Consider the following 14,675-nt stretch of genomic DNA (forward strand, 5'->3'; position numbering starts at 1 on the left):
CTGTCGTCCTCTCTGAAAAGGAGAACAAGGTGCGTCCTCACACGGCAAGCGCGTGGAAGGTCTCTTCAGTGCAGTCAGACGTATGTGTGTTCAACGTAGTCAGACCCCTGTGTCGAGCATTTTCAGCAGATGTCTGTGTGTTTAACATAGTGAGACCTCTGAGTCGTCTGTCACACATTCAGATCTGTGGTAACACGCCGAGGCACACACACACACACACACACACACGCACACGCGCGCTGTATATGCCATATATACACATACACTCACTCACTGCTGCTGCTGTTTACGGAGCTGTAGATGCATTTGTTAGTAATGCACATCCGTCTTCCTTAAGATGGTTAAGATGATTCTCTCCTGACAACACCGTGTGGTCTGCTCTCAAATTTATTGTTTCGTTCTTTTTATCCTCATTTCCTCATGACCTCAAATATGTGCTCACGAAAACAGAACAGGATGGAGAGGAATCTGGTCAGTTCCTGAAAGAGAGGTTAGCCTCAAAAGCAGAAGGGAATCGGTGGCCTCAGAATGAACGATTCGCGCTTCTTGTATCATCGTGACGTCAGGGAAGCCCTTTCAGTGGTAGCTCTTTGCAGCAGGCTTCAGGGCTTTGGTGCCCCCTCTAATCCTGTAGGTCCAGGAAGGCACAGCAAAACCTCCCGAAGCCATCCGCCACCATCTGCTCTGCAAGGGGAAGCGTGCGATAATCTAGAGCTGGGAATAGATCCCACGACCATGTGGTTCGCCTCTGGCTCCCCTCAGGAGCTGACGGAGCTGTCGTGACGGGACTCTGCCTCCCATCAAGCACCCCGGGTGGGGTGCACCCCTGTCAGGAAGTGATTAATTAGCACCTGGGGGTGTCGGGGCTGAGTCTTAATTAACGTCTCGGGTTACAGAGCCATGGCGTCCGGGCTGACTGGGAGGGCGCGTGCAGGGCGAAGGTGTCACCGCGCACAGCACCGACACCTTCTCTTTTTAGCTTCATTTGTCGTTCGGCGCCACCACCTCCCCCTTCCCAGAGGGCCAGCCGCTCTGCCGTTGGTCAGGCTCACTGATTCCGGATCAGCGCTAAAGTGGGCCTCCCTGGCGTTTGGGTCAGCCCGCCAGGCTATTTCTGGCGCTGTCCCTGAACCCCAGCCAGCGGAACCGGACCTCAGAGCCCAGATTAATGTCCTCAGTCCTCTGATTGTCTTTACCACGTGCACTTTCACGAAGGAGGACAGCTTTTAACACGAGCAGCAACGTAGAGCATCAGTCTGCACCTCTGCAGGCCAGATGGATGACTAAGGTACAGGTGACTCCCACTGTGGGGGAGCTGTGGGTGTCACCCTCCTCCCCACCTGCCCCCCTGTTTCGGTGGACGTTGAACAGCCAGTCCGCGCTGGCCTGAAGCGGAGAACTCATGTAACCCCCCTCCCGCATGCCATCATACGATGACCGTGGGACCGCTGAGATTTGGCCCCGTTTTTAGCCCCTGTCCCACAGCCAGAGAGAGCTGGGGTTCCACTCTGTGAACGGGGGAAAGAAAGAGGAAATCGGAACGTGAGTCATTAACAAAGTACCGCATGCAACACCGCCCCCTCCCACACCCCCAACAAAATCTGTGACATATTGTGTGCTGTGAGTCAGAATTAAAGGAGAGAGAGAGGGGGGAAAGAGAAAGGGGTGCTTTTTGATCTGTGTGGACGGTTCCACTCCGTTTCGCCCAGTGACTGACGTAGGCTGAAAGGGGGGTTGTGGCCGAGGCAGGGGGTTGGGCTAAGGCGTGGGGGGGGGTTGTAGGGGATTACTGGAGGGGGTGTCCTGTTACTGATTTTAATATGACTCTGCATTTTATCGTTGCTGTTTTGTTCAGCGGCGGCACCACGTGGCGGTCTGCTTCCCGCCAGCTCCGCTTCCCTTTTTAGAGCGCTATTTCCGGTCGATGTTTATATAGGTTAGAGGGTACAGGTCAAAGGTCATAGGTTAACCTGTCTCAAATTCTGTACAGTGTCATGCAAGCGTGGGGAAGGTTTGGAAAGTGACGAATGCCTCAGGTCCAAAAGCACACCTGCGCCCTCAGTTAGCCCTGAGTTCTCCTTTCTCTGCCTGTCCCTGTGATTTTTGTCACACGTCTGCTCCACTGCAGCGGGTGACTGTCAGATTGTGAAGTGCCCTCCTGGGTGAAATACTGCACACCTCCGGCCATTGTACTTGAACGCCTGGGCACCTGACTCCCTCATATCAGCTTAAACCCTCGCCCCACTGAGGGCTGCTCCAATCAGTGTCTCTCTGCGGAGAAGCTGGCCGACACTTCTCGCAAAAAGGAAACGGGAAGAACAAATTTTCAAGAAACCTTTTATTTAAAAAACTAAGATGCATGCAACACCTGCCTGAACACGCAGTCAGCTGAAAAAAGTGAGCCTCCTGCTCTCCAGCCACACACCTGTATTTAATATATAACAATCTAACATTTAATTAGGCAGGTGTGGCTCAGGGACAAGCAGCCCATTGGTCAGCAAGTAAACCGCACATATTGACACTTACAAGCAATTAACCTGTTCAGATGCAGTTGATCAGTGAGCTCAGTTATTTGCAAGGTTGGAAATGGAAAGGCAAGTGCCCTCATCTCCATCTGAATGGCTTCCGATGGCTATAATATCCGTTCGCCATCGACTCTGCCTTTGGGGCCCGGGCTCCGTGCCTTCAGACGGGCGCCGCCACTTCAGCTTTGCGGAATTTAAATTTAGCGCCCTGGCATGGAGGGCCTGGCTGTGTTCTAGAGACATATGTGCATTATCCTCTGCTGTTATCACTGAGGGAGTGTGCTGACGGGAGGTAAAATTGGACAGCAATCTGACGGTCTGCACCCACGCGCTTATTTCTGTCCACGTGCATGTTGTTTGGAAAAGGCGCCGAAAACGAGAACGGCGAGCCAGCTAACCCTGACTCTGCCAGCTGCACCGCGGCGCTGAAACGGTGCCGGTGCCGGCGCCCAAATTCATGCAGTCAATACCGTTTTAAGTCGGTAACCCCTGATATTTCAAGCTAGCTAGCTTTTATCGATGGGATTTCCACCAAACTCGGCCCACTTTATTTAGCATTCAATACCAGTTGAAACTGGAGACGTAAGAAAGAAATAAAGTCAAGTTCATTCCTGTTTAACTGATAAATGAGAGTTCATAAATGAGAGTAACAGATTGTGGCGCCCGCACGCAGGTCTCGGCACAGACTTTGTGTGTTGTAACATGCGATTCTGAATTTTCTCACGCCGGCGTTTGGTTCTTCTTGGCAAAGCTGGCACATTTGGTGCTTCCTGCAGAACCTGCTGCGCCGCCTTTCCCCAGAGCTACCCGGAATCCGCACCGGGTACGTGGCACAAATTCCAGATTCGGGGGCGTAATGATTTCAGCAGCATCCTCTGCGAAGGGCTGCCCGTGCCTGCTTAACCCACTGGAGGGCCGTACCCGTTTCCTGTGACCCGCCCCTCGTTGAAGCACAGCTTGCCGCATGTTCAGGTGTGGAGTGTGATTGGTTTTTAACAGGGTGTCGAGATAACCGCGGACACACCAGGCTTGAGCACGGTGTGAATGCTGGCAGAAGGAGCACAGCATGTCATTTTTACACGTATCTCGCGATGCACCCTACACCCCCCCCCACGGCCCATCAGTGGCTTCCGAGAGTGGGAGTGGGAGCCACGTGCAGGAATCTGTGGACACAGTGTGGATGAGGCCACGAATATGAACACATCACTGTAACATTAGCAGTAGAATTATTCAATGTCGCCATGGTGATTTACGGTAATTTATGATTTAGGAGTTGAATTGGCATACTTGCCAGCCCAGGGGCCCATGTTCTTGGCACGCTGCATGTTTTTGCATATTGCATGTGGTTTAAGGCATCTGTCCACAAAGTGCGACCTGCACCAATGCGCTGCCCCTAAGCTGTGAGGAAAATCGCGCGTTGCAGAAGCAGAAATGTGCCCATGGAACCCGTGCGGGTGTAACTGTGGGTGTTAAACTTTATTCAGCAAAGAGCGTTCACAAGAACGGGGTGCTGTGGCGACGAGAGTGGGGTCGGCTTGGTGAGGTGGAAACTTGAATGTTTGCTGACTTTCGAAGCTCATGTTCTGCCCGCAGTGCATATTATAGCAGGATAACGTTACTCAAAAGGAGTGGCAGCGCTGGAGTGACGTGAGCAGAGAATTCAGATTCTTTTAACTGGTATGGTAGGCACAAGTCCCTGAAATGTCCCTAAAGTGCCCCCCGAAAGACTACACACAACACCCCCCTCCCCTTCCAGGTCTGACTCAGTGGAGTACCTGTGCGCTTAGTCCCTGGTCTCATCGGTTTTGTGCAGCAGAGAGGAAATGGGTTGGATGAGTGGGGAAGCATACCTTTCTCAGAGTCGGAATGAGTCAGAGCTGTGCCGTGGGTCATGTTCTGATGCTGGGACTACTTTTTTAACTGTTTTTCTCTCTTTTTGGAATTGCTAGTTGTCGCAACCAGCTCGTAGGCCATAATAAAAAAGGGAGTCAAAGTTTCAGGGCTTAACAAAAGAATTTATTGTAAATAAACAGAAGTAGCTACAAAAATGTTTAGTACACACCGATGTCAGTAAGGTCAGTGGTGTATGCCACTTTGGATGAGTGAACAAGTAACGATGCGTGAATGTCGAAATGCAAGAAAATAACTAACAAAGCCCAAAACGGCGAGGGGGTGGGGGTGGAGTTAGGGAGGGGGCGGTGACCAGCCGAGTCCACCAGTCGCAGGCAGAATCTGGACAGGCTGACGTCACGCCTCTGCGGGTACGCGGTCACTCTCCCACGGCGGAGGCGTCACGCGTGGCCCCCGCGGGGTCCGGTGGAGGCGATTCATCTCTCATTCTAAGGAGAAAACCGCAGCGCTCGAGACACAGCACCCTGGCGGAAGGCGAAGGCCCCGGAGTGCCTTGTTGAATCTGTCAACACCTTGGCGCCGCGCAGTTCTCTCCTGGGGAGGGGTGTGTGCACATTTCGCTAATGTGCTGCACCCGCCAGGGAGCGAGACCAACCGGTTCCCCAACCGCCCGAGGCCAGCGCTCACATCCTGTTGATTTATTATTCACTCTCATTTTCTTTTTTATTGGACCCTGTAGCGTGGTTGGCAACAAAATGCCATAGGCAGACTCTCTTGCACAATTAGCAAGGTTGAAACACGGCTGGCTCTCAGGTATGAACGGGTGGCCTGCTGGTGTGAAAACACGGGGGCGTGCCTGACCTTACAGTTAACGGAATGACCCGCACAGAAATGCGCTGTACAGGACATTCTGCAGCTCAGAGCTGTTGCAAAGGAAAAGTTGTCAAATACTTGTTTGACAACATTGTGCAAACAGAGGGATCGCGTTTCAGCAAGATAACATGTATGGAATACCATTCTGTAAAGATCTTGGCTCCTTTGCTCTAAATGGGTTTCCTCTCAGCTGAAGAGGAGGAGGGAATAATGGTTGTAGCAAAATGATTTCTGTCTTCCACGGGTGGAGCTCAGTGCTGGGACTGCCTCTGCATTGAGTTGTGTGTATGAGTCCTCCATGGGATTACTGTCATCAATACCGCTGAGAGCAAAACATGTCCTCCGTACGGTTAAACCGGCCGCGTATCACCGTAGCTGACTGACTGCATAAGACCCCCAGAGATCAACGCAGGTCGGCTTTGGCAAGGAGTTCCGCCCACTGGCAGGTGCAGTTTCCAAAAGCCCTGTGTTCAGGAAGGGCAAGAAACGCTCAGTGGCAGTTATAGGAAACTGACCTCAGACCTGTTCCTGGGTCTGATAAGATAACTGAAGGATATGCAAGAATGGCTGCACTTCAATTTTGCTCATTTCTCTGCCTTGCAGCATAAGAATTGCTGTACTTGTAACGTTTTCAAATGTATGGTTCCATATGTTTGAAGTACATTCTCTCACTTTGCATTTGTCCCCGCCCCCCCCCCGTTCATGGAAATTGTTTTATCTTAGAGGTAAACCTGCAGTGGGCTGCGGGGTGAGCAAAGTCTTGCTGGTTTTGCACCACTCGCGTTTAAGTCATGCCACGCAGAGTCAGTTCCTCAGTTCTCGACGCTCGAGAAGCGAAAGGGACTGGGCCGCAACACAGCCTCGGTTTTCAAAAATTTTCACAAACGTACTCAACGGAGCCACGTGGCAGCAGTGTTTCAGCCCCGTTCGATCTTCCGCCGGCCGCGCGCTGCAGTGAGAGACGAAGGCACAGCAGAGATCCTGACAGAGATTGGCAGGCTTGTGGGATAAGCACTTCCTTCTTCTCTTCAATTGGCTTTGATCTGTGGCAAGAAGGCCACAGCTCACTGTCACCCTGTTTGTGTTCCTTATTTGGATCGTCTGTCATACACATGGTGTCATTAACACATCAATATATTTTTAATATTATATTTATAATTACTGTCATTAGTATGTTAATCCTCCTGTAATTTTTTGTAACGGCACATTTTGTCAACATTATGGTAGTAGCCCAGACTTGATGTACTCATAAATGCTAATGTACTAATGACGACATTGTAGCAGAAGTTCCTTATTGTCTAGCTGATGAGTACCTGGAGTGATTAAGGCCGTTGATGTTGTGGCTGAACCAGGTGATAGTGCAACGCTATAACTCCACACAGGATGGCGATTGCTTGAAAAGACACCTTGAGCTTTTCCGTAAAGATTACCCATGGCTCACCACATGGTTACTACACTACATGGCTGTTTGGCGGCTGTAAATTGATTTGAAAAGAAATCCAGGCAAAGTGTTTAGCTGGACGTCCCAAGCGCACACCAAGGCAGTGGTCCCATTACAAAGGGTGTTTTGCGTATCCAACAATACCTATCCTCGGTACGGCACCTTTGATGCACTTGTATGCTTATCATAGGTGTCAGTGAATATTTGCCTCCTGGTGTCATTAAATTGAATGATGTCACACCAGAGTCACTTATATCTCAGTGAATGTGGTTGGGCAGAGGGAGCCACCACATGGTGGATATGGATTTGTGCACAACAGCTGGAGAGCCATATAATATTACTTTTAATGGGTGGTTTCCGCTGCTCTGGTGCCGGCTAAATATTGCAGCGGTTTCTTTTTTTTTCTTCCACCCGTCGGCATATTAAATTAAAGCCCATATCCTCCTGTGTGCTTCATTAACTTTAGCAATAATCACACTGAAGAGACGCGTGAATTACGAGTGCGGTCGTCGTAATTGGTCGTTGTTCAGGCGGCCCCCGTTTGTCTCTGGTAATCGGGTAATCGTGCTTGCACGTGGGGGGAAATCACATGCTTCCGCGAACGTGAAGAGGTCGATAGAAAACGTGCCTCCGTCAGGGAGAGGGCTGAAGGGGTGGCTCAGGTTGTGCGTTCACCTGCCACCGGGTCTCCGTAGCAGCCCGCCCAGCAAAACAGAGGGACAGAAATGGCAGGACAGAGAACAGCTGGCTCTCTATCGATTAATAGGGACATTGGGGGAATGAGTGTTGCCTTGGCCATAGGCGAGGGAAAGGGCCATAGGCGTCCGGCGAAGTGCCCGCATGTAATATCACACCCCCCGGAAAAGTGTGATGTCAGGCCAGCGGCTCCTAACTTAATGTCTGTCTCCTCGCTCCCCCTCTCCCCACCTCGGCAGGGTACGAGAAGACGGAGGACACCTCGGGGAAGACATCGGCGGGCGTGCAGGAAGATTCCAGGCTCATCTTCATCAACCAGCCCCAGTTCACCAAGTTCTGCAGCAACCGTGTCAGGTGAGATCATAGCAGGTCACATGACTGCCTTCGGGGCAGAGCTTCAGCCATGATGCACGTTCCGTGTTCTGCAACAGTCGGGCTATCAAGGAGTGGGAAACCAGTGCATTGTGGGTACACTCCCAAAGAGGCTGTTATTAAGTGGCATCCGAACTTGGTCGCAGACAGTATGGCATTTGTTTTGTGGGTTGGCCACTCTGGACTCTGAAACTGGTGTCTCCTGCTAACTTTTACTTGTAATTCCCTGTATCATTTATCTGAGAGTGGCTTATCAGTTTTGAATCGGCTGTTACAAATGTAAGCAGACAGGAATTGAGGAGGAAAGCAGTGTATTGTGGACTGCCATCTAGTGCTTGAACAGCAAGCTGTGCTGTATGTCAATGCGGACAAGAATTTGAGTCAAGCGGAAGAAGAAGAAAAACACCACCTCGGACGTCAACCTGACCATATGACATCACTGCTATCACCGCAGTATGATGTCACTGCTGAGAGTATAGTATGACAGCACTGTTGAGAAGTAATAATGAGAGGGAGAGTTCATGAATCCTAGAATGGGTGGGACTTTCAAGTTGTATACGTTGCTCACTAATTTTAGTCAATCATACTGTTTCGCTGTGGAGAGCAGTCTTATTATTTGAACAAACAAGTCAGTGTTGACAATACACGTTCCTCCACCTGTTGTGGGATTCATGAAGACTCACTGGACCATCACCAGCTAAAACCAAATGACGTCACTGCAAAGGCAGTATGACATCAACCCACGATGCAGATGGAGTGTGCCTCTCTGACACTGATAAGAGACGACAGAAAATACTACTACTAATTATTGCTAATGATGGGACATGCTGACACCTCAAAAAGAGCACTTATGCCTATCTCCTTCATTTTTCAGAGGACTAAAGGAATTCTTTATTCACTCACTCACTCACACTCACAAACACACACACTCTCACACACACACACACACACACACACACACTCTCACTCACTCACTCACTCACACAAGCGCACTCATACACATCCACATGTGTGCATACATGTGCACACAAACGTGCACAGACACACACATGCCATGTACATACATAGACGCAAGCCCACAGACATGCACTCACAGGTGAATTGCTGTGTGGTATAGTAATTCAAGCTGTTCATAAAGAACAGCACAAGTGGTCTATGGTTAACTGCTGGGAATCCATAAGTGTGGTGTTTCTGCTGTGCTCTTTGATAGGTCAATTTAACTGCTCATCACTGCATGCACCTCTCATACTAGCATAATGGAGCCACATTCCTCCATGAGAACCTACTGTAGTCCTTTAACTCCCTGCCCTTCTGCCATACACAAGACCCAGCCAGACCTTTGCTATCTGTTGCACGGCCCAAACGAATATTGGTTTTCCCGCCAAATCAATCCCATCGATTTGCTGCGTTGAGAGATCAATTCCAATTAAGCTAGAGGAGTTGAACTGGAAGAGAATGAGAAGTGAAGTGAGAATCATGTCCCCGTTATGACATAAGAATTCTCCCCCTTCTGTCATTAGAGCCCTCTTATAGCTAATAGCCAATCAGTGCTCCTGTGCATATTGTCATGGTTTGATTCCAGTCTAATCATTGTTCATTACTCAGTGATGCTGAAGTTAGAAGCGCTGTGAGGTCCAAGCACTGCATGTTGTTACCAGCATGAAGTCATTGAATGTAACTTTGTCATCTACGTACTACGTACCCGTCATCGTAGGATGAAATGCGCTGACCTTTTTTTCTTTCTTTTAGTTTTCGCAGTGGCATTCTGCCTGCTGTTTACAGGAAGACTGGGCAGTTGCCCTTACGCGTCACTCATTTTTAACATGATGGGAAATTATGACTTTGGCGGCTAAACAAAGCAGTTGTTTTCCCTCTGAAGTGGCCATTAGCGGGGATTACAGGGATTTGCCAGCGACAGGGAGCTCGCGTTCGGATCAGCGAGGCCTGCCAGTGGACCGCTCCGTTGCTGCCAGCCCGCCGCGATTACGCCGCTAGCACTCAGTGCGCTAATTACCAGGACGGGAAGGCGTTATCTGCCGTGTAATTAGCAACCGCCGCCACTCTGACGGTCGCCCCAGTTCACAGCTCGATTCCTTAAGATAACAGATGCCGCTGTTCCAATCCACAGGCAACCTTTGCGGAGGGAGGTCTTCATTTCACTGTGACTGTAATGAGACCCCCAAATGTTTTCAATTGTGGCACCAGCCAACTTGTATCTTTATTTTTATCCTCCCCCAAATTAGGGTAAAGGAAATGGAATATGTCCAGATACATGATGACTACAAGCATAGACGTAAACAGAAATATGCACGTACACACCCACCAATACAAACATACAGTATATTCAAAATAAATAGTTATATGTGGTTAATGTTCATAGTGCTGCCATAAATTGAATAGTTATTCTAGTCAACCGAAATGTGAGATTTTGCTGGGTATAAGAAAGCATTAGCATTCTGCATTAAATAATGTTTTGTTAAATGTCTAGAGGGATGTGAAGCTGACCCTGACATGTTCTGTTCTGGAGACATTGTGTTTATGTTATGTTGTCTGTCATGAACTGTGAATGAAGGCCATGTAGGAAAGACTGAATACAGATCTTGCCTTTTGCATTCAAAGAGATTTCAGCTGATTATAGGAGCATAGTTAACTCTACTGTCCCAAATGGCAAAAAGCTATTTATTTTGTGGAGACTTTGTCCAGAGTGACTTACTATGTTTGTCTTGCTAGATATTTTCATAAGAGAGGCAGGTTAAGTACCTTGCTGCAGGTCACAATACTGAGATTATTAAGCACAATTCCTCATTCCACCACCATCCTCAAATGTTTTTTTTTGTCTAGTCTAAACCTGCCTGTTTGCCTCCACTGCGCAGCTTGAAGGCTCAAAGTGCAAGGAATGCATGTCAAAGCATGAGAGGAAGATTGTGTTGTGCTTAGATGTGCTTAGAGTGTTTGTGTGTGTGTGTGTGTGTGTGTGTGTGTGTGTGTATACGTATATAATATAATGCATATATGTATATATGTCCGTCTGTTCTCAGGCCATGTACGTGTTTAGCGTGTGTGTGTTCAGATAGACCTGTCTCCCTGTCCTGATTGGGACACGCTGCTGAATGTCACATTTTCCCAGAGGGCCAGCAGCACACCCCTTGCCTCTGGAGGTGCATTGCATTAAACACAGGGCTCACTTCACAGGGCCCATAAACACTGCCTGACTTTACTGCTTTATCTCCAACACCCGAACACTGCGTGTGGTGGAGGCTGCCAGACCTGTGAACACTGTCTTTGGGCCTCGATAAAAAGGAACAAAGCTGTCATGGCCTACCCTAGGAAACAAAAAAGCAAGTTTATTCAGTTTAAAGGGTAATAATAATTACTTGCGGAACTCTGTGTTTTATGAATAAAGAATTAAGGCCTATTTTGAGCCGTGAGCTATCGCGTTTATTTGCAGAGGGTGGAACGTGTGACTCAAATAGAGAGAAAAGGGCACAACAGCTTAGAGTGATTATTCATAGTGGAGGCATATTTTTTTTTTTGTTAGTGTGAGTAAAAAAGCCAGGCTGGCCTCTGCTCTGTCCTAGGTTTACTGTGTTTTAATTACATTTGTGGAAAACAAACCTTAAAAAATCTAATTTTCCTTTTCACTCCTTCAAACCTCCACACCACCTTCCCCCCCATCCTGAGACTAGGATTGGGAATTCCCAAATACAGTCAGTCCCAGGAAGAACTGGTCATGCTCTGGCAACCAAACTAGAGAACTCTCATGTGAACCCCCAACCTACTCTGAAAAACTGCACTCTGTAAGTCTCCCCCTGTCCTGAGGCAAGGGTATGGCTGTCCCTAAATACAAAACAGAAAAAATCACCACCAAGGCAACCTAGGGTAACTAAGGCAACTAGAGTCACCATGCTGATGACAAACCGGCCCCATAAGATGTGCTCTAAATCTCTCCCTATCCTAAGACAAGGGACTCGCTGTTCTTGAAAACAGGCTCAGAAAGAATTTGCCCCACTCTGGCAACCTAAGCAGAGGGACAAAAAATAAATAAATAAATAAATAAATGTAAATGGACACCATGCTGGAGACAAACTGGCTCTGAGAAACTGACTCTTAGGGAGGAAGTGGTGAGAGTTGTGAGAACGGCAGTCTGCCCTGCTTTTGGTTTTGTGTGGCTTTTCGGTAAGCAAGCCAAGCCTCAGGGGCTGCCTCTCAGAAACAGCTTAGCTTTGGGGCTTGAAGCTGATGACCGATATTTGAGATGAGCTCAACTCGCCAGTGCCGGGCTGTTCAAACCCATCAGTGCTTTTCCCAGAAGAAGACAGTTCGCAGCCGAACCCAGAGAGCAAGTTCGCTTGTTGATATCTCTTATTGCCCGTACCTTCAGCCGATCGTCAGACCCTGTAGACCAGCCAGGACACCGCAGTCCGCTTCTTCGGGGCTTTTGGCTGTATCCCCCTCTCTGACCCTCCACCTGTCTTGGCTGTATGGTGGAATGAAGAGTGGAGACAGAACAGCGGGGCCTCTTGCCATCCTCTGTGGCAGACTGAAGACCCGGCTCTTCAGGCTGAACCTTAGGCCCCATTCCCAAGACCTGATCTCTCCTTCTCCTTATGTGTACCTAAGTGAATTTTAAGGTTTTTACTTCAGGGTATGTAGTAGCATTGTATTTGGAATGATATGGTCCCTCTGGCACATATGTTGTGCTGCACTCGCATGCCGGCCTAGGCACACACTCGTGATCTCAGCGCTGTGTTCGGCACTTACGCTTGTTTATGTGTGGTTAGTGGTGTTCTGTTTCTGCAACTTCTCGTGTCACGTTATTAGATGCACTTTGTGAATCACTCTGGATAAAAGAGAGTCTGCAGCATTACGATAATGCTGTAAAGGTAATGCCTGTGAGAGTGACAACCTTCAACACGGTAATAATAACCCCCCAAAAGCAGGAAAACCCTCCTCAACACAAGGGGGAATGGATTACGAATTTTGTATTTAATTGTAACAAATCGTATATTTCTGAATGGCAACAGCCCCTACCAACATATCGTGGTAGAAATCTATATTAAGCCACTCGCAGTCTCTTCAGCTTTCAGGCAGGAAGGCCTGGTTGAAAACTGTGCTTGTTAGAGAATCTGCCTTAATGAGAGCATGGTCTCAACTGACCCTGAGAGCAAAGAGGAAAATGTGCTCTGATGTTAACCCATGAGCCACAGACCGGAAGCAAGAGAGTGGCTTCACTTCTGCAATTGTGACTGAGGAGACTGTGAAAGAGACCCGTTATCTGGAGGTATCTGATATGAAGAGATGTATCTGAGGGAAAGAGGAAAGAAAGAGGAGACACAATTAGATTATGTGCTGTGGTCTGTGTGGAGCCCCTATCCTTCCTCCAGTCTGCACGGAAGGTCTGTCAGGATCAGGAGTCATCTCTTATCTCTGAATCTGGATGGAGTGACAGGCAGGAGTAAGCAAGCCAGAGTGCACAGTAATCAGGACATATATTACCCCTAAAGTGGCTCTGTTACAGGGCCCCACTGTGAAGCTATATCTGGGTCCTCCAGCACCGCCCTATATCTCACGTCCGCCAGCGTCACCTCGCTGCCCTGCCACCAGCACCACCAGTCCCTCTCTAATCATTCCTCATGTTCATTACGCCCATTCATACTCCATTAATTTAATTAAGGCTCATCTCCACCAGTCTGTCAGCGTCTCCCCGGGTGGCATTTCCTGTAATTAGAGTCTCGTGCTTCATGGGGTGGGAGGTGTGGCAGAATTGCAGAAGTTGCTTGTAATGGGCTGCAGTGTAGCGGAATGAGCGGTGGCTTGTAACGGAAAGGCTGCTGGTTTGATTCCCTGGTTGGGCCCTGCTGGTGTACCCTCGGGCAAGGCAACCCGCAGTTACCTCAGTAAATATCCAGCTGTATAAATGGGTAACATGTAAAAAGTGTAACCTATGTACGCTGCTCTGGATAAGAACATCTGCGGGAACGTCTATGGGAATAATATAATGTAATGTAATGTCTTGAGCATGTGTACAAAAGGAAAGTTGCGTGCACGGTTGAGTGTCTGAGTGCAGCTGCATGATGTTCCTTTCACAGTGTCTTCTGCTACAAGGAGGAAACGCTGCTCTGTGCTGGAGGCCGCAGTGCGAGTGACAGAGTGGGGTTAGGCCACGCTGCAGTGTAAGGGAGAGGGGTTATCGCGCCTTGCGGCGGATATTTCGCTAGCCACAACTTCTCAAATTTTCTGTCAGAACTCTCCCAAATATAACCTCCTGGGAGACCAGCTACTTGCAGAAAAATTCCAGTAATTGGTTTAGAATATACTGAATGCACTTAAGCACAGCACTTCTTTATCAAGATATTAATGAGGAATTAAGGAAAATGTTACGGTGGAGAGTCTGTTCTCCCCTCTCTCTCCCTCCCTCCCTCCCTCCCTCCCTCCCTCCCCCTTTGCCCTCTCCTCATCCCCTCTCTCTGTCTTTCTGTGTCCTCCAGCACAGCGAAGTACAATGTTCTCACCTTCCTGCCGCGGTTCCTCTACTCCCAGTTCAGACGGGCTGCCAACTCCTTCTTCCTCTTCATCGCACTGCTGCAGGTAGGTGAGGCGGCGAATGGCGAGGACAGGTGTTGAAGAGGGGTCAGAAGTCAGTCGAAGAATTTTTTTTTTTTTTTTTTTTTTTTCCCCCCTCATGACGTTCAACCTGGGGCAACAGTGAGGTGTATTGATAAGGAAATGTAACAAAAGATTGCAGGCTCAGTTCCAAGGTGAGTCATGGATGTTGTACTCTTGAGAGAGAGAGACACCTTAATCCCTTACACAGACACACAGCTCTATAAATGGATAGTACTGTACAAAAGGAAGCCGTGCAAGTTTCCATTGATAAGGATTTCTGCCAGGTATACCTGAGTGGAAAAGAAAGGTCA

General features: G+C 48.7%; 1 protein-coding gene across 7 annotated transcripts in view; it reads left to right on the plus strand.

Annotated features, from left to right (window-relative positions):
• LOC118793072 (probable phospholipid-transporting ATPase IA) overlaps positions 1-14,675 on the plus strand; it is a 112,116-nt gene that overhangs the window by 11,605 nt on the left and 85,836 nt on the right. For all 7 annotated transcript variants that reach the window (XM_036551038.1, XM_036551041.1, XM_036551043.1 and 4 more), the window contains exons 2-3: positions 7,626-7,740; positions 14,247-14,346. In XM_036551038.1, coding sequence (XP_036406931.1) covers positions 7,626-7,740; positions 14,247-14,346 — 215 coding nt within the window. The remainder of the gene's footprint in view (positions 1-7,625; positions 7,741-14,246; positions 14,347-14,675) is intronic.

This window comes from Megalops cyprinoides, chromosome 18 (genome assembly GCF_013368585.1).
Source record: "Megalops cyprinoides isolate fMegCyp1 chromosome 18, fMegCyp1.pri, whole genome shotgun sequence".
In the NCBI taxonomy this organism is placed as follows: domain Eukaryota; kingdom Metazoa; phylum Chordata; class Actinopteri; order Elopiformes; family Megalopidae; genus Megalops; species Megalops cyprinoides.